General features: G+C 40.6%; 1 protein-coding gene across 1 annotated transcript in view; it reads left to right on the top strand.

Annotated features, from left to right (window-relative positions):
* Positions 1 to 367: 367 nt before the first annotated feature.
* Positions 368 to 25,956, top strand: part of dgkd (diacylglycerol kinase delta) — a 105,538-nt gene continuing 79,949 nt past the window's right edge. The window contains exons 1-2 of the mRNA XM_084020012.1: positions 368 to 548; positions 19,914 to 20,024. Of these exons, the coding sequence (XP_083876138.1) occupies positions 411 to 548; positions 19,914 to 20,024 (249 nt within the window). The 5' untranslated portion in view covers positions 368 to 410. The remainder of the gene's footprint in view (positions 549 to 19,913; positions 20,025 to 25,956) is intronic.

Raw genomic sequence — 25,956 nt, 5'->3', positions numbered from 1 at the left:
ATTTAGATTTAATATTTAGAATTGGCAGTTTTCAAATACAGTATTACCCTTCTGGGGATCCTCCGTGATCTGGACTGTCCAGCCTTGGGTTAACCACTCTGGGTGGGTTTATTTCTTTAGCCAGTAGGTGCGGACCAGGACCTGGTGCTGTCCAGTTCTTCATTCAGAGCAGCTGACACCCTTTCTGGATGTCTGGCATCGTGATGGTTACTGGGTCTTGTTCTCAAAGGTTGCTATGGTCTGCTATCAGATCCACTAGCCACCGAGACCTTTATGTAGGCCTGCTATGCGATGTCATATTTTGACCACCAGAGGTCAGACGCCCCTCTGATCTCCTCTTGTGTGTTGCCCAGTCTCTGCCGCAGGGAGGCGCTGCCTCTCATGGTCCTCCACGGGGGTCTGATGGCAGGATGGCGGAGTCAGGGGGACCGGAGTCTGCCGCGGCCCGGTGCCTGGACGAGTCGTCGGACAGCGAACCGGAGCAGGAGCCCGGAACCCCGAAGAAACTCATCCGAAAAGTGTCGACGTCCGGTCAGATCCGCAGCAAGGTACAGGATGTTTAAATGCTGGTGTTCATTAGCGGACGTTATCGCCGGTCAGCGTCTATTTTCATTCAGCGAGGCTGGCCCACACAGAGCCGGAGGTGCGCCGCTCTCATCCACGAGAGGACGGTACACGGAACTCTATCATAAAATGCAACAGTTAAATATTTGCTAGCTTAGGAGAATATTTAAATATACCGGTTAATACCAATTAAAACCTCTTCTGACTGTACGGGGATCATTATCTAATACGGCATACACCAGACATACCAGGCGTCAATTGTGTTTATAATACTTTGCCTTTTAGAACCGGATTGACACCCCCCCCCCCCAACACCTCCTTCATCCGCCCCTCAGTGTGGGCGACAAGAGCGAGCAATGTATATCATTCAGAAAATGGACATTTAATCGTAATCTGTGCTAGGCTACTTGATGGATTTGGATTATGCCGATTTAAAGAGCGGGTATGCTTGATACTTGAAATAATTGAATCCTTGCTTTCTTCTCGCGCATATTTTCTAATGAGCAATGCCACTTTAAAATTGACGGATTTTAAGCAGAGTCAGGATGCAGTACTTGTGCCTGCGAGAGCAAACGGTACTGTGCAGTTTTTGAGGTAAGGGCCGCTACACTAACGCCCCCGGTAAATAAAATTACGTGAAGTCAACACTTGAACTCAGTAATATCGAGATGACAACTGCACATTTTTCCTTATAAGGTCCGTTTTAAATAGCGTTGCTTTAGTCGTAATGTGTAGCTCCTTTCCAACGTTAATTTAACAAACTAGAACCAGGATAAAGGCTGGGTCTAAAACTCAGCCTCGGATCTTGGCCTGGGACTATATATGTCCCAGACACATTTGGTAAATATGCATACAACACACTGTCAGGGGAAATGTTTATTATTAATGTTTATCAGACAGGAACTGCTAGTGTTAGTTGAAGGCTAACGAGGCTAAATCCGGCTAGCCGAAGGGTCTCAGGCCTGCTGGAAAGCCCCACAGTTTCCCACTGCTGGTCGCCGAGAAAGGTGTGAGGGACCCCGGGCTTGACGATAGTTTTTTGGCGGGGGGGGGGGGCTCTCTGTGTAAAAACGCCTGTTATGACACGTAACGGTCCTCGGTGGCCATCCAGGGTTGTTATGGTGGATGATAACTGTCACTTATATGGTAACCTCAGCAAGAATGTCGGTAATTAGTGAGCCGATTCCTCCGTCAGACAGCACGATCCACAGTTAAAGCAAGCTCCTTAAGACAACAGTTGTTACTCTATTACGGGTTTCTTTTAGTTTTTATTATATTTCACTATACGTTACTTAATGTATGCTGCCTTCAGTTGCACATCAAAAGCTCATAAACACTAGCACTCACTTTCCTTTTGTTATGTGATAACAGTGACAGAGACGTTTTGTCTGGTTAAAGGCTGTTTATTGTTTACAATACTTTGAGATGAAGTTTAGAGGAGTTTGATTTTTATCCTACAAAAGTAATATGAGTATTGTGTGCAGTCCTAGTCGTAGTTTTGTCACATATGTTGACTTTGTGGAATGAAATGCTTTTGTTGCCCCGAGCAGTACTGTGTTTTAAATAAAATTACAATAACACAATACATGATTGACAGTTACATCAGAGTAGTAATGGTAGTCTTGCAGGATCCTTGTCAGGCTCCTCCATCAGGACTCTGACGGACTGAGAGAAGTCTCTCCTCTGATCCAGCTGCAGTAGCTTGTTTACACGTGTTTTGACAGGATTTTCTAATCTGTGTTAATTTGTTGTGCAGAATACAAACTTTATGTACATTTATTTTAGTCCAGATGAGAGATGTAGGACATTACATAAATGAAGAAGACGGATGTTGTCCAAAAGGGATCTTTGAGGCATTGGTCAACGACTAGCTGGACCCGCTTTGATTGTTCGATAGGTTGATCAAGAGAGATAGGTTGAGGGATTGGTGGTTTGCTGTGCATGCAGAGCCTGAATGTTAAATAGCAACAAACTCTGTGCATCCAAGAACCCTTAGATGGGAGCAGTGTTTGGAATAACGCCGTTTAAAATAACGGCGTTAGGTAACGCCGTTATTTTTTCAGTAACAGGGTAATCTAACTAATTACTGTTTCCGTCGTTACAACGCCGTTATCGTTACTGAACGTTAAATGCGGTGCGTTACTATGAATTGAATTTGTCGGTTGTCGGTTAAAAAAAAAAGTCAGGATCGTGTTCTGCTTGCGCGCCGCTCGTGCCTGGTCTCGGCAGCCTGTTGTCCGTGGAGACAGTGGCGCCGCCAGGATTCAATTTCAATGTACGCACAGAAAGGCAAATACAACAGCAAATGGAAAAATACTTTTTTAAGACAAAATCTAATGTTTTCAGTATCAGTGAAATCAGTAGCGTATATCATGGTGATAGGCCCCGGTGCAAATATTTTTTTGTGCCCTCCATCCCCGCCCTAAACACAAGCGCACGCTTGTGAGCACTCCACGCACGCACACACGCTTGGACACACACACACTGTACGGTATGATAACTCTCCAGGCCCGGGGAGAGAGACATGCCTCTGCTCGGCCCACAGTGCTCAGCAGCAGAGAGGTGACGAGACTAGAGCCGAGCGGTATTGTGTAGTGGAGAGGGGCCAACACACGCTATGCGCGAACGTCCTCTCAAAAGCTCTGACTTGCTTGGGCAGACGTTGTTTGGTGTCACCCGCTGATTTGCATAATTTAAATATCTAGCCCGCTGATTTTTTTTTTTTTCACCTTCAAAAAAAGTACGCACAGTGCGTACAGGATTCCGGCTGGCGGCGCCACTGCGTGGAGAAACGTGCAAACTTGCCGCAAGCTGGAGCCGGAGTTGGGGCTGCTGCTGGTCTGAGCGGCGCGCGAGGGCCACGCGGGCCCCGGTGTCCCGCCGTTCTGGTGTTGGACGGGAATCCGGTGCAGCTGTGGAGCGCGGATGGTGAAGACGGTGATGATGATGATGAACGGCGCGGCGGCTCGTGGAGGCACCGGGGTCTCGCCGTCATTTTGTCTACTGCTGTGCGCTCTGACCCTGTTTTGTGATATATGACAGACACAGCATCTCCCACTGTATAATTTCTCCTCAAGTTTGAATTATTCCCGCATGCGAGGTGCGGAGAATGCGATCTCAATTATTATACACAAGACTACACGCTACGCGACTATAGGAGTAGACTACAAGACTACAGTTTGCCATCTCATTACAAGAAAAATCCAAATTCTTTGACATAAAGCAACTTTTTTTTTTTACAGTAACGCAAATAGTTACTTTCCCTGGTAACTAGTTACTTTTATTATAAAGTAATTCAGTTACTAACTCAGTTACTTTTTGGAACAAGTAGTGAGTAACTATAACTAATTACTTTTTTAAAGTAACGTTCCCAACACTGGATGGGAGTAATGTTATCTTGTAGTTTAATAATGAAGCGTGAGAGCTGTGTGTATTTTCCTTTTGTATTAAAGTGATGGTTCGGAGTAGAATGCAGTAAAAAGCCCTATCTTGACAAACTTTCAAATGCCTCGTTTTGTGAGTACAGACCCTATGTGTACTACTGCAGAAGTTTGGTAACATTCCATGCATTATTAGTGAGGTCATTTACGAGATATACAAAATGTACCATCGTGCCAGTACTAAGCCATTCGGCTGATAGCCTTGTCTTGACCAATGTTGACCATCGCTAAAAATGCTTCCGAGGGGGTATTTTGCTGGATGTCATGGTGGAAATGACCTAGGATGCATTTTACTCCGAACCATCACTTTAAGCAGCAAACAAGTTGTAGCATGATGTGTGTTTGAATTTGCCTTCCCAAGTCCTGCAATGTGACTATTGCACACGTGCACGGATGCTGAAACAATGACCTATATGGTCTGTCAGCAGCTGGTGAGAATGAAAGTTGAGGGGTTAAGACTGATGTTGATTATTCTGAGGGATTTCTTTACAACAACATTAGTAGAAGACAGATAGGTGGACATTAGGACTTATTGTTCTTATTGAGCCATGAAGCTGACATTTCCTACTGCCCCAGCAGCAGCAGCAGGTCAGTTAAATCTGCCCGGATGTTTGAGTCACAATAAGTGAGTTTCTATTTAAAACTGATGTTTTGGGATATTTCGCAGTTAAATGAGTCCTGTGGGAAATCATGTGGCGTTTGTGGTCCTCAGGAAATGAGACGAATGATGCGATTTAAAGACCAATTGCTGCTTTCAAAATTCAGCTTGATGGATGGATGGATTTTAAACTAATGAAGTTATTTTTCGATCAGCTGTTCAATGTTCAAAATGTTTTAAATTCAGTGAATCATAATAGAAGATAAAATAAGAAATGCTCCTCGAATTAATTCATTACTAAATTAATTTCTAATTGTCACATTAAACCAGCAACAGAGAGCTTTATAATAGTTTATAATAGTTTATATCAGGCATTATTATATCATTAATATCATAATCATTAATAGCAGTTATGTGACCTTATCACACAGCAGTAATAATCTTTTGTATTGGTATCCATGAAGGCCCCTTTTTATTCTGCCTTTGCGTTGCAGAATTATCACTCCTTTTTTCAGCATCGTTAGTAGAGATGGTCCGATCAGGTTTTTTGGGACCGATACCGATCACCGATCACCTAAAGCCTCACCGATCAGAACCGATCGATCATGTGGAACGATATTATTAATATTTATATTATTTTACTCTTTTTCCCCATTAATTCATCCACTCATGCAAAGGCCTATAGTCTTTCATTTATGTTAACCTTGTAATTATTTATTTATACTACTAGATTACCTTTATTTATTGCATAACAGTAGCTTCAATATTCCTTCATAGTAGCAGTGGCACTGTGGAAAACAATATGCCAAAATGGGCAGCCTCTAGAGAGCAGTCAAGAAGAGCTGAAGGTTGAAAGTTCAATCATTTATTTATTGATATTAGCCATTTAAACAGCTATTTACATTTTAAATAGCTATATTGTTGCATACATAAAAAATACAATAAACAATATAAATATACATTGAGCCTATATAACAGGCTAAACAAACTCAAAATGCCAGACTCAACATTGGCAGTATAGTGGCATTATTGAACTATAGTGTAACATATTATTGCTCACTCTCACATTTCTTAGGCCTTGAGGATCATGTAAACAAACACACTTAAAGTAAATAGCCTGTGGCAGAAATGACATAGGACTGACGTCCGAGCTCCGTATATCACTGGTGAAGCTAATTTTCGTCCACAACACAACACTTCTTCTTTGTTTTGAAGCGGCAGCGGTTTGGCGCACTACCGCCCCCTTTGGATCCGGAATGTAACAAACACAAGCACATGTATAATATATATATAATGCGATCGGATCTGTGATTTTAACCTTTTATCGGATTTCCGATCGATGTTTTTTTTACCATATCTGCCCGATCCGATCAGTTACCGATCGATCGGCACCATCTCTAATCGTTAGAGAAAAACAGAGACAGAATTGGGTGTCAGAGTCGTTCATTTGAGCTGGCAATGAAAATCGTCTCAGAGGTGGAACAGAGGCGAAACGAGGTGAGATGACCCCAGTAGGTGTTTTTTCACAGAGATTGGTGTCTCCTTTTAGGGGCGGTCCAAGTCTTTCGCGTTTGGGCCGACTGTCCACACGGATCCGGTGTTTTTGGTGCCTGAAAACACACTTTTTTGAAACCAGATCCCAGGGTGAAAAAGAAACAAAACACTACCCCTCCGTTTCGTGTTCATGTAGACATCAAATACGCGTAAAATGATGTCATCGCCCCGCCCCTCGACCCTCTACTCTGACTTCTTCCCCCGCGACGTCTCATGACAACAACAACAACAACAACGGTGGCCTACGTGCTTGTGAACGTTAAGTTAACGCCTCGTTAAGGTCCTTATGGTGACGGCTGTTGATGCCTATTGTTTATACGGGCCAAATTGTCATCTTATGGGTGTTTATTGATAGGGCGAGGGATAGTAGTAGCTTACACTTGTTGCCATAGCAACGGCAAACATCTGGTCAAGCTACGTGTTTACTTCCTCATGCTCTGTCTCTTCTTCTCTGTTTTGGTGTATTTTTGTAGCAGAAACAGCGCCACATAAGGGCTTGGAATTTGTACTACAGCGCGCTGAGTCGTTGACAGTGGATTTTGGAAAAATGGAGAAAAAAAGATTGTTTTGGTATGTGTGGACGGCCTCTTTGCGGCAGCAAAGATACAGGCAATGTATTTTCCTGGCTGGAAAATGTAGTTTTGTGACTGATCTGACTGCGAGTGTTCTGCCTATGGGTGTTCTGTATCCAAGTGTTCTGAATCCGATTGTTGTCCTGCATCGACATCTGTGAATATTGTATCCTTTGATATTCTTTTCATCCGTATTTTATTTTTGAAAATTGATATAAAGCAATGATGTGATCGTGTTCCACTGATCGTTTTGGCTGAGTCGTAACATCTCTCCGGTTTTTAATGCCATGCTAGCTAGAACGTTTGACTTGCGCTAGCCATAGCATAAGCGAACTCGGCAACTAGAAGAACTGAATGAAATTTCTTGAAAACGTCTCCAGACGTCTCGAACACACCGGCTCACTTGGAATAGGTCTTATGTCCAAAATTCTGAACTATCCCTTTAAAGTAGAGCAATGGAGCGGTTTAATTTGTTCAGTTATTTGTCACAAGTACTTGCCAATTAAAATATACAGTGGAGCACCTTATATACAGTAGTATTATTTAATAATCCCCCCCCCCCCCAGGGAGGCTACTGCCACAAATAGAATCTTATTCTGTGGGAAACACGAGGCAATCGGGCCGAGGCCCATTTAGACTTGAAGCAATGTGAGTGCAAACCGGCAGAGGACTGGGGAAGGGTACGGAATAAATGGCCCAATGTGAGTGTGCCCTCAAAGGAGACACTGTTGAGGCATTATGCCGCAAACGGTGCGATCGTGGCATATTGACGGCTCTTCTTTCTGTGAATCGGCAGAATCTCAGTGTAAAAATGCCTAAATAGCTGTCAGTAAAAGTAATTCCTGTTATAGTTTGTTGTCAATAAGATCATTTGAGATAAGCCAGGTCTGCTCCAAATCAATCGTTGCACAATTGCATGCTTGTTATATTTTTGTGATCCCAACTTGCTCTGACGTCATAACCCCCGAAGGCCAAGGCGACCGCAGGTTTTAGAGCCAGGCGCCGCAGTTGCTCTCCACCGTCTGCAAGACCCGGAGAATCATTGGAAATGCTTGGCTGTAGCCTGATCAAAGAGCTGATTGGCTCTTAGTTTTGAAAAAAAAACACCACGTTGAGTAGAAAATACAATCTTTCTGTGTTATTCTAATATTTAATAATCAGGCTCTTATTTTGCAATGAAGGTTTAATCTGTTAACAAACGTGTGATATAATAATAATTACGATTATTTATAAATCACTTCTTATTTCAAAACTAGCAATGACAACATTCTTTATGAGGCAAGAAAAAAAGGATAAAATGCAAAGCCTGATACAAAAACATTTCCACATAATTTTACAAATATATGGGTCAAAGACGCGGCATGTCAATTCTGGTGTCCGAAGCATATTTATAATGTTAAAAATATATAAAAATTTTAAAACACTACATTTTGTTACTCAACTCTCCCCACTTTACTTATTCACAGGAGTATTTACTATAAGAAATGAAGTTTCAAGGAGCTATTTAGCTCAAAAGTACAAAACTGTCCCTCCTGGATAACGTCCGGGCTTAAAATCTATGTACAAAAATATGCTAAAAATGTCAAAAATCTTAATAAAAACATTAATTATGCACTGGGGCATAATTGTGTTGATGTTTGTAATGACACCTACAAATATAGTAACAACACTAAGCTTATTTACATTTTTATTCAAGAAATACTTTTGTCCCTACTTTTGGATTCCCAAATGTCCCTCCTGGGTAACACACTTAAAGCGGCAATATATGACCATATTTGGATGTGGATAGTCATATTGCAGGGTGTTGCATCAGCCAACAGACCCCGAAGGACCCCCAAGACAGAGCACAAGGTCAGTAAGTCTCTCTTAAAATGTTGATATTTTACCTTTTCGGTCGGTCGTACCTGACGTCCTCAAATCATTTGTCTTTCTGGATAACGCTAATAAAATATTTATAATTTTTTTTATTTTTTAAATGACCTATTTCATGTGAAATATGACATTGATGTGTTGAAGATTAAGCTAATATTTTATATAGTAGACCCAGTTAGTGCCTGATTATAAAGGAAATTTTGTTTTTTTGTCCCCCCTGGATAACGATATGTCCTCCCTGGATAACAAAGATATTCTGTTACCCAGGACATGTCCTCTGTTATCCAGGATGGACATGTAAATCAATTCAGATTTTTATCAGTATCTGTAGCTTTTTAGGCATTGATTGATGTTGTAATGTTATATTTTTATTATTATTAATGATTAATTAAACGATTAATGAGGCAATATTATGTATTTTTGAACTTTTATGACATTTTTTGTTATCTTTTTCAATGATAGCACCACAGGACATTACCCGTTTCCTGTCTCTCTCAACTGTGCTATCTAATAAATATCTTTTACATATATATATATACTGAACTAATCTTTATGTTTTTTAATAAAGTTTTAGTATAGCTTACGATGTTTAAGGGTCAGTTTTGTCCTTGCAGATGCCACTGTCTAATAAAGAAAGGCAGAGACTTTTCAGGGCCAGGAAGAATGCTGAGCCACAAGCTAGGGCTGAGTATCTCGAGAAAAAGAGAGAAAGGTATTGTGATTTAGTAAAGTGATTATGCAGATCAGTTAAAAAAGGATTAAAAAATAGGTTTACACTTGTTCGCAAAATATGTTAGTTAAGCAATGTGATGTGATGTTTATGGTAGGGCACAAATCTTCTGGAGCATCGGCATCTTGGTAATTTATCAAACCTGTATACCATGTCATTTGTTTTATTTCTAGGTACTACAAAGATAAATCCAAATCAAAGCCCCAGACACCTATACAGCTGATGACTCCTTCTTACTGTATTAGACTAAAAATGTAGTTGTTATAAATAACTCAGTTACTTAACTGAAACTTTGAAAGATTTGTTGTTTTTAGGTGAGTTTATTGTGAAATCAAATCCATGGCATTTTAAGTGATTATCTATTGTTACATTCAGAAAAATCAACTCTAGTTTTTTAACATTTTAATATTTTAACATTGCAAATGACTTGGTCACTTGGTGACTTTAACACTGACATTGTTGAACAAAAAGCTTGTTTGAATGTTTTGATGCTATGCTGTTACAAACAACTGAACGTGTTTTCTTATAGTTACGTCGCTGTTACATTGTTGCATGAAATTAAAGATTTTTAAAAAAAAAAAGAAGAAATCACTTTTTCAGATCTTTTAACAGTTGTCAGTTTCTTTGTATTATGTTGGTTACAAATGTCCTGAAACAGCCTTTAATGAAATACTTGACACTGAAATCGTGCAGTGGTCATTCCTGGCTAACAGCATGTCATTCTGGGTAACAATGACACAGTCAAATAATTCAACCCAAATTTCATATTATATTACAGTATTGTGTTTTTTTAGGTGAGGATACAATAACAACCCTTTTACTTACACTGTGAAAAATCTTTAAGACATTTTCCATCTTTTTTCTCTTTTTGGCACTAAATATTGTGTGACAAACAGGAACGAATGAAGCCATTTCACTATAAATGTCCAAATATATTACATTAATTCTGATAAAAATGTTGTTTTCTGAGAAGTAATTATTTGTTGAGCTCTAACTATAATTATCTAAAAACATTTAAATGCCAACAATGATAGAAATTTTAATTAATTTTGAAAACCATATACGTTACCCAGGGGGGACATTTCCCACGGGAGAAATCATATAATTCACTGAAAAATGTTTATTGCATTCTTAAAACAAATTCCTGTTGTTGAGTGATATACAAAACACTCTAATAAAGATAGAAAGTGACTTAATGGGTATTTTTAGCCAATTTCATTTTTTTCCATTTTTAAAATCCTTATTCGTCTTTGACCCATAAATAGATCCGGACCACAAACTACAGCTAGCCTAGCTCGCATCTGACAGGATGTAACTATTTCTGTGACTTCCTGTAAATTCTTTGAATGCGGGTGGCATGTCTTTAGTCTCCGCAGTTCATCTCCAATGAGCCTAATAATAGCAGTCAGGTGACACAGACCCCGCAGCAGTAAAAGTGCTTCCTGTTTCTCAGTGAAAGGCTGCTATTGTTTCACTTCATCACAAGATGTTTTCCTCTAAGTCTCTGGTGAACTCTGTTCAAGGTACAGCTTCAAGAGTCTCAAGAGACTCTGAATTAGGACTGCATGATATTTGAAAAAACTGACATTGTAATTAGGGCTTTGACTCCGAACTTCGTTATTCGAATATAATTCGAATATCAAAAAAATATATATATATTCGAACGAATATTAGGCAGCCCTTAATATTCGAACCTGTTATGGGCATTATTTTTTGTAAATGTCTTTGCTTGAACGTTGTTTTCAATTCAGATTCCGAGGCTTTTTCATGCCTGGTGAAGTTGTGTGAATCGCGAGCTCATTAGCAAGGCTATCATTGGTCATCTGGGCTCCTATAGGTGACGTTAGCATCCTGGTTTGCGCCAATTTTGCAGAACAATGGCCGCGTCAACATCGACAACAGCCCCCAAGGAGCCCGCACTCGCGCTCCGTCCCGAGAACCATAAACTCTAAGACGCGCCGCCCGGAATACTGCCCGTAAATAGGCAAACAAACCCCGCCGAACAGTCGGCACTGACGGCCCCGATAATGTCTGGAAGCAGCCTGGAGCCCACACCGTCACCGGGCAGCACACGGCACCGCGCGAGCCCACAATTACGCTCCGCGAGCCCGCACTCGCACTCCGTCCCGAGAACCATAAACTCTAAGACGCGCCCCCCGGAATACTGCCCGTAAATAGGCAAACAAACCCCGCCGAACAGTCGGCACTGACGGCCCCGATAATGTCTGAACATGTGAATCACCTGGTATTTTTGGCGAATAACTTAAAAAAGTCTGTAGTCAAATAAACTGCAGCCAGCCAGATCTTTATGTGAGCGAAACAATTTGTTAATGGGCCGTTAATGGCTGGTAGGATGGGGTTTTATTTTTAGGCCTACCTTTATTTTGTCTTTTTAGTTTAGCCTGACTGGCTTTATTTTTGATGGCTTATTTATCTTTATTTTGATGAAACCGAATGCATACACAGTTTTTGTCTGACCTTAAATAAATAAAGGTTCTGAAAACATTGTTTCCTGCCTATTGACGTTGACTGATACACTGCCCTCTGGTGGACAAAACATATACAACTTAAGTACCATACCATACCATACCATACCATATAGGTCTTACTGAAGGCATTTAATGGTCAAAATATTATTAATAAATATTTGAATATATTCGAATATTAATATTAATAAACAAACGAACTTCGAATATGATTTTTGGGCAAAAGTCAAAGCCCTAATTGTAATGTTTTTTTTCTACAATATATATTGCAAAATGAAAATACAGGAATTTTCACCAGATGACTTGAATAGCTCTATTTGGAAATAATTAAAGGTCCCATATTATGAAAAACATGTTTTCTCTGGTGTCTACACCTATAACCTGGTCCTCCTTGAGCCTGTCAACTCCCAGAATGAGGAAAACAAGCGACTCCTGCATGGTCTCTGCAGCCCCCCCACTGGTACAACGGTGCTCCTACAGGCTGTTCAGATTCAGCTCCTGTTGTTACGTAACGAAGGGAGTCATTTGCATAGACCGAACTCTCTGATGATAGGAGATATCCGAGGGGGGGCAATCATCACCGAGGTGAAGTTCGGTGTGTCCTGATAGGCCGAACTCCTCTGATGATAGGAGATATCGGTGTGTCCTGCGGTGAGACAACAGTGAGATAGCTGTGTTTCACAATGTCGTCGCTCACAGCTAGACACGCAGATTGCTCTGTTGTTGGTTGTACAAATCAACATTAGTGCTTATATTCTGTCCCAGCTACAGAAGAGACAGAGGTTGCGTTTCATTTTTAATGACAATGTGCCAGCTACGGTCCGTGTTAGCTTGTATTAGTGTTGCACATCTCTCTGTGATAAACGGTTCGATATGCATCTAGATACACAGGTTACGATTCGATTCAAAAACGATATCCTTTTATTACAGACCGATTCGATTCCATACAGTGTAAGAACGATACGATTCGATTCTATGGTTAGTATTTGTTGTAGATATTTTATAAAATAAAGAAGCCGATTCTATGAAAGTAACAGTACAATAGTTTCTTTTCAAATATGTAAAATACCACATATGAGTGTGTATGTCTCTGTGTATCTATTTGTGGGGGTGGGAGGTTTGGGTTTCATGGTGTTCTTTGTTGTTCATATCTTGTTTCGTTTTTGTTTTGTTCGCTTTTATTTTCTGTGAGGCACTTTGTGCTACTGTAAAGTATGAAAAGTGCCATATAAATAAAGTTTGATTTGATTTGACATATCCCCAAGCATTGTGGCTGTATGGCACTGGCAAAAAAAAAAAACCAGAACAACAAAATCACATGTCAATGTATTTATATTTAGACATGGACCAAAAAAAAGTCTGGCTGAATCGTTGGATGGTGGTCACAGGACAGTGTCGTGGACGCTACCCGTGCTGTGGCCGCCTCTTGTGGCGCAAGTTGAGACACAATCGATTGACATTCAAAGCCATCCGTCTCTCACGTGCGATCGTGGAGTGCCTGCGGTCACACGGCAGCGTTGCAGCCGCCTACCTGTGCTGGGCCCACCTCTCCACCTCCACCTCCTCCATGGTCCGTGTTGTCCCTTGTTTATCACTCATACAAGCTAGCCAGCTACGGCGTTTCGCGGGCAGCTTCAGCTCTCGCGTTGTTTTAGAGACGCTGGTGTAATGCCGCCAACCGCTTCAAAGTCTTGCGATACCCGATCCATGACTCTATAACCGATTCATCTAGGAATTCATTGATAATTCGTGTCGATTGAGGAGGCTGCTACCGATGCAGCCGTATCTCTCACTTGTTGAACCGAATATCCAGTCGCATCGGTTTATCGTTTACAACCCTAGCTTGTATGTGTGTGCTAACCACTTCACATCGGACTGCTTCAGTAACGAGGGTCAGTACAAAGCTGGCTTTGCCTCGACACTGACCCTCGTCAGCCTGAGCCACATAGGCGAGACATAGCGATACATCCACTGTAAACATTGGCGCATGCTGCCGCTAGCGTAAGCGGCATCCTCTCCGTGTCCCCTTTGAAGAGCCAACCATCAATTTTAAAAATTCCCAGTTTATTCCTGTTTATTCCAATAAATTCTCATAAATTCCCATAAATTCCCATGGAAAGTTTAAATATAAATATAATTTGTTATAAAACAAATAACTTGGAATAAGCTAAATTGAACTTGTAATAAATGACATTATAAATGTGTAATATATAACAAATATCAACACAGAACCATTTGTTTCCCAAACTTTTTTTTAAATCAACTTTTCTTAGCAACAGTGCCAAAGTAAAACAAAGTGTTTGTCATCATGGTTAAACAAAAAAAGATGAAATGAAACTTTATCGTATAAAATCTGGTTTCTTTCTTAACAGAGTACATAGCAGATAAATAAATCCTAACATTTCTTTCTCACAGCAACTGTTGCAGGATTTTGTCAAATGTACTTTTTAAGCATCTGTATGCATTGCTCAGGGTCATTCCGTGTCATTTCATAAAATTTCTGAAAATCTTCCCACCTGACCATCTCAGAATGTCCTGAAAAAATTCAAGTACAATGACACACTTGTTAATAGGACAAATCCAAAATAATAGGTCTGTACTGTCAACAGTTTTCTTATGAAACATCAATTAATGAATGTGACGAAGGAATTTGATATAAAAGATGAAAAATGTGTGATCCCTCATAGTGAGCATAGAGACAAACTGTTATACTTTTCTACTGTAATGTAAAATCTTTATGCTCAAATTAAGATTATTATTTGATTTGGTTGTGTATGTGATTTGATGTGGTTTTTATATACTTAAAGTATGAAAAAATGTACAGTCTTCAATATTATGCTGTTTATTCATGGTTTAAGACATTAAAAGCTGCTTTCACTCACATTCAAGGACTTATTGCCTCTGTGACTACAACTGTGCTACTATTTAATTTTTTCGTAAGGTTAAATTTATCAGTAGCATTTAGTCACATGTAAGTCTTTGGTAAATGGTAAAAAACACAATTGAATTGCCCTCCTGTGATGTTTACTAGTAAGCTGTTAGGTCATGCAGCACCAAAACCGGCCACAAAAACCCCACCAATATCAGGATTTTAAAAAATCACTCCGACAAATTGAGGCAAAACACCCTCCCGATTTTTTAATATGATTTTAACAAGAATATGATCTTTCAAAAAAAGTAAGTTTGGACCTGATAATTGTTGTCAGTTTTTTGGAATATGACTCTGAAGTTGGGCAAAGATGTGTTTACTTAGAATGTTTGAGCTAACACCAGAGATAGATAGAGATAGAAGTCTTTTATCTGCAAAAATGGGAGCTCAGCCACTCTTCAACTCTTAAAGTAGAGTGGCTCTACTTTATTTCAACAATCCACATTTTAAGTACCTACCATACTAGGTTATCATTGAGCTACACCCCTGATATTTCATGTCTGGAGGCTATTAGTAACAGATATACACTGTAGAAATTTTGAAGGCCACAGGTGAGATAGTTTTCCAGATATTGCTGTTTAAAAATGGCTTTTCAGAGTATGATGCCAAAAACCGTCTAAACTACCCTTCATTCAATGATGTTTCATGAGAAAACTGTTGACAGTAGAGACCTAATATTTTTGGATTTGTCCTATTAACAAGTGTGTCTTTGTACTTTAATTTTTTCAGGACATTCTGAGATGGTCAGGTGGGAGGCATTTGGTGAAATGACACGGAATGACCCCTCACTCAAGCTTAGAGAGATTTTCGGCCAAGAATACCAGTCTATCCACCATTGCAGGCTTCAGACAAGAACGTTGGCACGTGATGATGTTGCCAACTTGCTTGGCGAGTTATGGAAAGCTCTCTCATCTAAAGCAGTATTGGTCAACGATTTAATATCAGATAATCATATTGATTTATTCTGCCTGACTGAAACCTGGCTGCGTGATGAAGACTATGTTTGCTTAAACGAAGCTAGTCCTCCCAGCCATATTAATACTCATATATCTCAAGGCGGCAGACGTGGAGGATGAGTTGCAGCCATTTTTGATTCAAGCCTATCAATCAATCCGAAATCAAAACTAAAAGAGCCTGATTCTCAGCTTTTCACACCCAAACTGGAAAACAATGCAGCCAATTCTGTTTGTAATAGTGTATTGTGCTCCTGTTCCATATTTGGTGGAAATGCTATGCAGCATTTCCAACCTTAGCTATCCTAATCTTTATGCTTATTATTATTATTCCGTACAGATTTTGGCGCCCTGTAACTCCTGCAAACTTTCAGCTATAAAAACCATTCAACTATCAAAATGTTCAGCTCTCTCATCTCACGTTGGCTCCTCTTCAACTTTTTTTCAGCCTTTCATATTTTTTCAGATATTCAGCTTTTTCCATATTTTTTTTATAATGGAAACCAATGGAGATCCGCTTAAAATCCTCTGAAACATGCAGCTCTTTCAACTGTATCTACTTCCACAAACTTCCACCTACAGACTTCATTCAAACTTTAAACAATGCCCAAGAATGTGATCTATACGGCTATGTCTTTTCACTTTTCGTATCTTTTACACTTTTCCTACAATCACAGTTTATGTTTGATGGTTTTTTAAGACCTGATCAGAGTTTACAATGGGTGTGTATTGCGCCTGCTAGAGTGCGTGACATCATCGTTAGAGTGTGAGGGCTTCTCGTCCTACTTCAGATTTTTTTCCTTTCCAAACTCCTCCCGGCCACAATTTTCACTCTACACACGTGATATTTTCCAATTTTGTAGAGAAACTTGTCCTGTCTCTCACAATGTGCTCAAAAACTCTGTGACATTTACAGAATTTGAACTAGCAACCTCTTAGCGCGGCCAAGTCTTTTTTCTCCCCATTCGATCTAATGCGAATCGAGGAGCAGATTTCCAAAGAAACGCTGAAAATCACACATTTCTAACTCGCCCTAGCGTCCACATTTCTGACACTAGGAAAAAATAAAAGTGATCAGTGTCTTCAGCACAGTCTTGTGGCGCTAACGGTGTAAACATTTTGGCCACAGGAGTTTTGGTGTGAGCGTGGCAAGCTTTTGTTCGGAGCCCCCGCTAAGCTGAAATGGAGAGAAAGAGAGGCTTAAAGGCAGTCATACACACGCGCCTGTGGCTCTGATCTTGAGGGTGACAGCAGGTGTGCTCTGATTGGCAGACAGGAGCAGCAGACAGGAGCAGTCAGTGGGATTTGTAGTTTTTTTTGTCAAACATGTCCTGCTCAGGCATACTTTCACCTATAAACTCCATTTAAACTTTAAAATGTCTGTCTATCTCTCTATCACACTCAGAAGTGACAGCAGGTGCGCTCTGATTGGCGGACAGTAGCAGTCAGTGGCAGTTGTAGTTTTTCAAAGAAGACAGACAGACAGACACACACAAACACACACACACACAAACACACTTTTTCAAACTTCAAATATTCAGCTTTTTTAATATTCTCTTCAGCTATTCAGCTTCTTCAACTTTTCACGTATTCAGCTCTTTTAATATTCAGCTATTCAGCTTTTTCAAACTTTCCACATATTCAGCTTTATTAATATGCTCTTCAGCTATTCAGCTTCAACTTTTCACATATTCAGCTCTTTGAATATTCTCTTCAGCTATCAAACTTTTCAAATATTCAGCTTTATTATTATTCTGTTCAGCTATTCAGCTTTTTTAAACTTTTCACATATTCAGCTCTTGAAAATTCTCTTCAGCTATGCAGATTTTTCAACCTTTTCACATATTCAGCTTTATTAATATTCTGATCAGCTATTCAGCTTCTTCATTTTTTTACATATTCAGCTTTTTTAATATTCTCTTCAAATATTAAGCTTTTTCATACTTTTGCACATATTCAGCTTTTTAAATATTATTTTCGCATATTCAGCTCTTGAATATTCTCTTCAGCTATGCAGATTTTTCAAACTTTTCACATATTCAGCTTTATTCATATTCTGATCAGCTATTCAGCTTCTTCATCTTTTTACATATTCAGCTTTTTTAATATTCTCTTCAAATATTAAGCTTTTTCATACTTTTGCACATATTCAGCTTTTTAAATATTATTTTCACATATTCAGCCTTTTAAATATTCTCTTCAGCTATTCAGCTTTTCAAACTTTTCACATATTCAGCTTTATTAATTCTCTCTTAAGCTATTCAGCTTTTTCAAACTTTTGCACATATTCAGCTTTTTTAATATTCTCTTCAAATATTCAGCTTTTTTTCAGTGTTGCTTCAGCATAAAGCATTTCCACGCATTTTCCGCAGGAAATGCTTTTTCTAGTCTGAATTCTTATCTGAATTGTCTGAGTGTCTATCAAGTTTAGTCCTTAAATCAGATAAAGTTATTATTGTGGGGGATTTTAATGTCCATGTGGATGTTGTAAATGACTTAGTGTAGCATTTACTTCATTAATAGATTATATTGGCTTCATTCAGAGTGTACATAAACCAACTCACTGTCATAGCCACATTTTCGACCTCGTCTTATCTTATGGCGTTGAAATCAAAAACGTAATAATCTTTCCTCAAAATTCTTCTTTGTCTCACCATTACTTGATAACCTTTGACTTATTATAAGGAAAAAGCTACTACTCTCGGTGTCTATCGGATAGAGCTGTAGCTAAGTTTAAGGAAGTAATTTCACCAATCTTGAGTTCTATGCCATGTCTTGACAGATCGATTCTCTTAAAGATGAATCTGGAAGCCTACTGAGAACGACTCTGGACTCTGTTGCTCCGCTAAAACAGAAAACTATAAAGCATAGGAAGTCCCTGGTATAGTTATACCAGGAAGTCCCTGGTATAACTCCCAAACTCATAAATTAAAACAAAAATTGCGTAATCTTGAAACCATCTGGCGCTCTACCAAACTGGAAGAATCCCGCCTAGTCTGGCAAGACAATCTTAAAACATACAAGAAGGCTCTCCGTAATGCCAGAGCAGCCTACTACTCGATTTTAATAGAGGAAAACAAAAACAACCCTAGATTTCATTTCAGTACTGTAACCAGGCTGACAGAGTCACAGCTCTACTGAGCCATGCATTCCTAGAGCTCTTAGTAGTAATGACTTTATGAACTTTTTTAATGATAACATTTTAGCTATCAGAGACAGAATTACTCACGTCTTGCCTTCAATTGGAAACACGTTACCCTCAAACTCAGGAATCTTAGAAATAGAAACAGCATTAAGACCTGATATATATTGAGACTGCTTTTCTCCAATCAACCTTAACCAACGTCAATGATCTCTTCTCAACCTTCAACCTGTCTCCTAGACCCGATACCAACCAGGCTACTGAAAAAAGTCTTACCCTTAGTTAGCACGTCGCTACTAGATATGATCAATGTGTCTTTATTATTATAACAGGCTATGTGCCACAGTCATTTAAAGTAGCTGTATTAAACCTCTTCTTAAGACGCCTACTCTAGATCCAGGGGTTTTAGCAAACTACAGACCAATATCAAATCTTCATTTTCTCTCTAAGATCCTTGAGAAAGTAGTCGCCAATCCCTTTCTAAATAACAACAGTCTACTTGAGGACTTCCAGTCAAGATTTAGAGTACATCATAGTACAGAGACAGCTCTGGTGAAAATCACAAATGACCTTCTAATTACTTCTGACAAACGACTGGTTTCTGTACTTGTCCTGCTAGATCTTAGTGCTGCGTTTACCACCATTAACCATGAGATCCTAATATGTAGACGGGAAAAAACTGTTTAACTTGCTGTCAGTTATACAGTTAAAAGAAATATTAAAGATGAAAAGCTAAGAGATGCAGAGTAGCAGCTTCTTACTTATAGGAGAATAGCTGCTCCAGCCCACCTTAAGTGCGCTGGAGCAGCCAGAGTTTAATTTTCAGTTGGCTGACAACAACACACGGGAACTTAACTTGTCTCATCTTGTTGCGTTCGTAGTGTGGTGGTGGTGGTAATAAAGTGGTGGTGATAAAAATAGTGTGGTGGTAATAATCATAATAGTAACACTAGTGTGAATAATTAAGAATAAAAAACAGTGGTGGTGATAATAAAAATAAACAGTGGTGGTGATCATACTTTGAATACTAGTGTGGTAATAATGAACAATAATAATGAATGATTGTGTTCCAGACGGTGTTGAAGGAGGGAAATCTGATGAAACAGACCAACTCGTTCCAGCGCTGGAAGATACGTTACTTCAAACTGAGGGGGAGGACTCTGTACTACGCTCAGACCTCTAAGGTGAGGTGTTACGTTTAGTAGTGGGATGAAAATGGTTTGACCCAAATGCGGGCAGAGACAAATGGATAAATGACAAAAAAATGTATTTTTAACTGAGAAAAAAGTAAGCAGGAACAAAAACCAAATGGACAGAAATGCTGGACGCAGAAACATGAGTAACGAACCATCAGAACCCAGGGTAGTGAAAAAATTAACCGACAAAGAGACAGGGGAAACACACAGACTATATACACAAGGAGACAGGGAGCTGAAGGGGCACAGGAGAGACGCATTAGGGCAGGTAGGTAATCAACACAAGAGGGTGGGGGAGTCATGACATCAGAATCAACCAGGAAGTACCAAACAGGAATCCAACACATGAGACAAAAACAGGAAAGTAAACTTTGAAAAACCAAGATCATGACAGGACTGGGAGGGCTGGAGGTCGAGGCTGGGCAGGAGTTCAGGGCCGGGCAGGAGGGCTACCAAGCACACAGGGCCACTCAGGGCTGGAGTCTTGGGTTAAATTATCAATCAGGCTTCAGGACGTCTCACTGCAGTGAGACGGCCCTCCTCACAGTGACTGAGTCCCTGTGAAAATGCCAGAGCCTCATCCCACTCCTCCGTTCTCATTCTTCCCGACCTATCAGCTGCATTTGACACGGTCAACCACCAAATCCTCCTTTCCACCCTGGCTGACCTTGGCATCACTGACTCTGCTCTAACCTGGTTCACATCATACCTGACAAATCGCAACTTTCAGGTGGTATGTCCAAACCCTGTTCTCTGGAAATGGGTGTCCCTCAAGGCTCAATACTAGGACCGCTTCTGTTCTCATTGTACGCTGGATCACGAGGCTCTGTAACACATCACAAGGATTCAAATAACATTGTTTGGCAGACGACACCCAGCTGTTCCTCTCTTTTCCCCCAACCTCCGACACCCACATTTCAATGTCTGGCAGACGTCTCCGTCTGGACAACTGCACATCACCTCAAGCTTAACATGCATAAAACCGAACTCAAGTTCGTCCTGGGGAAAGACTGCCCTTGCAAGGACCTGTCTGTCACTGTCGAGGAAATCACGGCTTTGCCTTCGTCAACTGCGAGGAGCCTGGGTGAAATCCTCGACGTCCAACTGTCCTGCACCAACATCACTGCTGTGGCCCGGTCCTGCAGATTTGCCCTCTACAATATCCGCAGGATTTGGTCTTTCCTCACAAAGTAGGCAACTCAACTCCTGGTCCAAGCACTGGTCATCTCTCACCTTGACTACTGCAACTCTCTCCTGGCTGGACTCCCGGCCTCGGCGACTAAACCATTGCAGTGTATCCAGAACGCTGCAGCACGCCTTGTCTTCAATCTACCCAAATTCTCACATGTGACCTCCCTCCTCTGTGACCTCCACTGGCTCCCTGTTGCAGCGCGCATCCAATTCAAGATGATGGCACTGGCCTTCAAGGCCATCAATAGAATGGCACCCATCTACCTTCAAACACTGGTCAAACCACACACCCCGACGCGAGCACTTCGCTCCTCTACTTCCGCTGGCCGGCTGGTACCACTATCGCTGAAATCAAACAAATGTCGCTCAGCAATTCCCGACTCTTCTCTGTTCTGGCATCTCAGTGGTGGAACTGATTCCTGACTAAAGCACTATTGTGCTTAAGGTGTCCTTGCTGAACAGCTACTATGTTACTCAGATGAGGACCTAACACTTGTTTCTATTTTTTCGCTCTTACTTTATCGGCAATGATATGTTGTGGTTTCTTTCTTTCGACAAATGTACTTATTGTAATTTACTTTGGACAAGCGTCTGCTAAATGCCCTTAATGTAAATGTAAGGGGAGCCTAGGGGAACTAAGGGAAACTAAGGGGAGCCAAGGTGTGGAACAAACTCCCTACCAATGTCAGGACAGCAGAGTCACTTGCCATGTAACGCAAAAGACTCACCTGTTCAGACTTCACCTCGACTCTGCATAGCATGACCCAATAACAACCCCGCCCCCCCACCCCCCCCAGTATCCTACTACTTTACTCAGATGAGGACCTAACACTTGTTTCTAATTTTTCACTCTTACTTTATGGGCAACGATATGTAATGTGTATGTACTAACATACACATTACTTTTAAACTTTTTCCGTACACACGACACACATCCTCCCTTTAATGAAACCAGTCACAGCAAACATTTTCCGATCAACCTGCTCACCCAATTCGAAAATCCAAACAAACATTTTGGATTTGGAAAGCATGCCATCATGCTACTCCTCCCATGCTGGAACCGAAAACAAACAAACACAAAAACTAGGAAAATAACTGACAGCGCTCTTATCATTGCCATCTGCCTACTACTATCTGGAGACATCTTCCAATGTCCTGGCCCAGATTCTGTAAACTCAGACCTCGGAACTGAAAATGCCGGCAAGACCATCAATCACAGGAGCAACAATCCAATTGTACCGGTAAGCATATCTGGCAGAGATGCTACTCCGTGTTTTAAGAATACTCTCACTAACCTTGCTGGTCGCATCTGATGTCCGAGTGTTGCGGAAGACGTCTGGGGCCAGTTCGTGGCAGACGGCGGCCTGCGGCCATCTACACCGGTCGGCCTTGGTCGGAGGGTCTTCCCCCGGGAGGACTGACCTGGGCACGCGTGTGAGTTCCGACCGGGTTTGTGGAGAGCTGTCCCCAGCTGACGTGCAATCTGAGGCGCATGAAGCGAGCGCCGCGGTGGGGGTCCCACCGATTGTTGGCAAGACTCCAAACGCACTAAATATAAGTAAAAATCCAACAAATACATCGACAGACATCCAGATGGATGATGAGTGTCGGATAAATCCTCCTCACCGGAATAGAAGATTTAAATCGATCGGGAGATGCGGAAATCAAATGGCCTAGTGGCAATTAATTGGAATGTATTGGCCTGAATTAGGGATGCAAACAATTAATCGATTATCGATTAATTGTCGATAATAAATTACTCGATTAAAATAAATTAATTGCAATTAATTGCGTTTTGAACTCGTAATTCCCCGCCAGTCCACGCATGGGTGCGCTTGACGCCAGACGTACTTGACGCACATGCGCGAACACAAGCGTGGCAGCTCTGGTGCCACACACTGATGTCCGCCATAGTCTAATTTCGGACGCCATCGTCTAATTTAGGCCGCCATAGTCGCCCAAAATTATTTCATCAATGCAAATGGACTTAACTAGCGGCTCTAATAATAGGCCTAAACAGGAGGGCAGCAGCGCTTATTATAAGGGGAAATCCTCGCGGCTGGTTTGGCTCATCAACGTTCTGTTTTCCCCCGTCGCCATGGCAAGGCGTCCCCCGCGCCGACCCCCCCTCAGCTGCCGAGTTTGACAGCGCGTATAGCCCGTTCACATCCGTCGCTACTCGCCCGTCACTGGCTTTCTCGCTGAATTCTACTCACTGGCAAAAACAATTCACTGCCGCCGACAGTCATAGTCATAATAAACTAATAGTATAGGCTCAGCACTGTTTTAGTCATTTTTGTTTTCATCTTTTGTTGAATGCTTAAACTCCTCAACCCCATTTAGTATGTCAACATTTGTATCAGTACCAGCAGTTTGTAAGAAATTGGTCAGGTCATATGTCATTGGTCATGTCATATTTTGGTTCTCAAAATTCCCCAAAATTGATGCATTAAAACGAAATTATTCAAAATATGATTTGCATTTTTCTTTATATCATAAGGAAGATAGCATTTTATGTACGTATACAGTAGATAGAACCTATTCAGAGGGAAATTCAGCTTCTCAGAAGAATTGCCGCTTATCAATTAATCGATCATTGATCGATAAGATGAAACAACTACCGATTAATGAATAACTCGATAATTTGCATCCCTAGCCTGAATGTAATGCTGTCACCAGAAATGTCTTTTATACTTGTCTATACTATGGCTTTTATTTACCCACCATCAGGTAACATTGAGTTTGACGAAAAATTTTGTGATATGCTGAAAGCCTGCAACCTTAAGAAAGAGCTTATTATTACAGGAGATTTTAACATAAACTGGGAAGATAACCTCCCTAGGAAAAGGCTAAAAAATATTACAGATGGATTTGACCTGTCCCAGTTAATCCAGGGTCAGAATCACTAATTCCACCAAAACCCAGATCGATCTAATCTTTAGTAACAGACTACAAATAATTGTAAAATCTTTTAACATGATTACTGGATTATCTGATCATAGTCTAACTCTTGTGGCTAGAAAACTGACAAGTAAGCGCTTTAAGTCACCTGCTGTCACAGGACAAGAAGTGAGTTTCAAAACTTCAGAGACAGTGTTCAGGAAATAAAATGGAATGATCTGATTTTAGGGTTAAACATAGAAGACGACAGTCTGACCTGAGTCCAAAACATGATAAAGCAATATACTCAGGCGATTCGACATAAAAGGGGCAAAAGAAACAGCCTACCATGGGTCAATACGAATACTAAAATTGATGAAAGAACAAGATCTTGCCCTAAAAACAGCTCTTAAAACGAAGCTACATAATGATAAACTCAGATTCACTACATTAAGGGACAAAGTAGTACGGGCGCTAAGAAAAGCTAAAGCTGACTTCTTCCTAAACATAATTGGTGAAGCAAGAGGTAACACTAAATTAATCTGGGAGCAGATTAAAAATTGACAGGACAAAAACATAAAGCAAATGGAACTTGAAATGGTAACATCTCAAGGAACCCCATTGAAAATGCTGAGGCGCTTAACCGCTATTTATATTCAGTGGCCACTATTGCTCAGAGTTTCTCTGTGAGTCAAGCAAATACCACTTCATTGCAGTCCCTACCCCTTTCCTCTGATGCTACAGAACCACCTTTCCACATAGAATGCATTGAGGAGTCAGACGTGCATAGGCTAATCAATGCTCTAAAGACAACAAAAGCGAAGGATGTTTATCAGTTTGATACTGCCATGCTTAAAGACCTAAGCACATCATTGGTTCCTCCTCTCACAAAAATATTAAATCAGTCCTTCTCCCAGGGAATCTTTCCAAGTGCTTGGAAGCCTGCTGTATTTTTAAATCTGGGGATCCACTTTCCATCTGCAACTACAGGCCTATAAGTATCTTACCGGCAGTTTCAAAGAAAGCAGAGAGATGGGTGGTCGAGCAACTGACCTTCCACCTGAAAAACACCACCTTTTCCCTTCACCCAATGCAGTTTGGATGTAAAGCAAATCACTCTACAGAGACAGCTAACTGCTTTCTTCTAGAGAAAATAAAGTCACTCTTGGATAAGGGTGGTGTTGTTGGAGCTGTGTTTCTAGATCTCAGGAAGGCCTTTGACACTGTAAATCATGCAGTCCTTCTCTCTAAGTTATCCTCCTTCAACTTCTCTCCAACTGCCCTAAAATGCTTTAAGTCCTACCTTTTGTAATCGTTCTCAAACTGTCCGTGTAAACCACAATCAGTCAACTGCTCTCAGCTCCTCCGCTGGTATTCCTCAAGGATCCATTTTGGGTCCACTTTTGTTTAGCTTATATGTCAATTATCTGCCGTCTGTATGTCCTGGTAATCTATGCTCACAGCAATACAAAAAAGTCAAGTTGCCTCCATTCTGACAGAAGCAATGACACACATTATTGACTGGTTAAACCGCTGCTGTCTACAACTAAACGTGTCAAAAACCACTAGCATGTATTTTACAAAGAAATTTAGCTATACTGTCAAGTAGTGTTGTCACGATACCAACATTTTGGTACCGGTACCGGTACCAACATGTGTTTCGGTACTTTTCGATACTTTTCGATACTTTTTCACATAAAAAGTGAATCCAAAAAATGTCATTACTGACTTTATTTTAATAGAAAATCTTAGAACAATAACATATTAATCAGCAAACAAAATAAAATACCACAAAGACAAGCTTTTCTAATGCACACAATTTTAAAAATGTTAAAATATAATAATATAA

This window comes from Eutrigla gurnardus (assembly GCF_963514095.1).
Source record: "Eutrigla gurnardus genome assembly, chromosome: 10".
NCBI lineage: Eukaryota > Metazoa > Chordata > Actinopteri > Perciformes > Triglidae > Eutrigla > Eutrigla gurnardus.
This window is presented reverse-complemented; position numbering and strand designations above follow the sequence as displayed.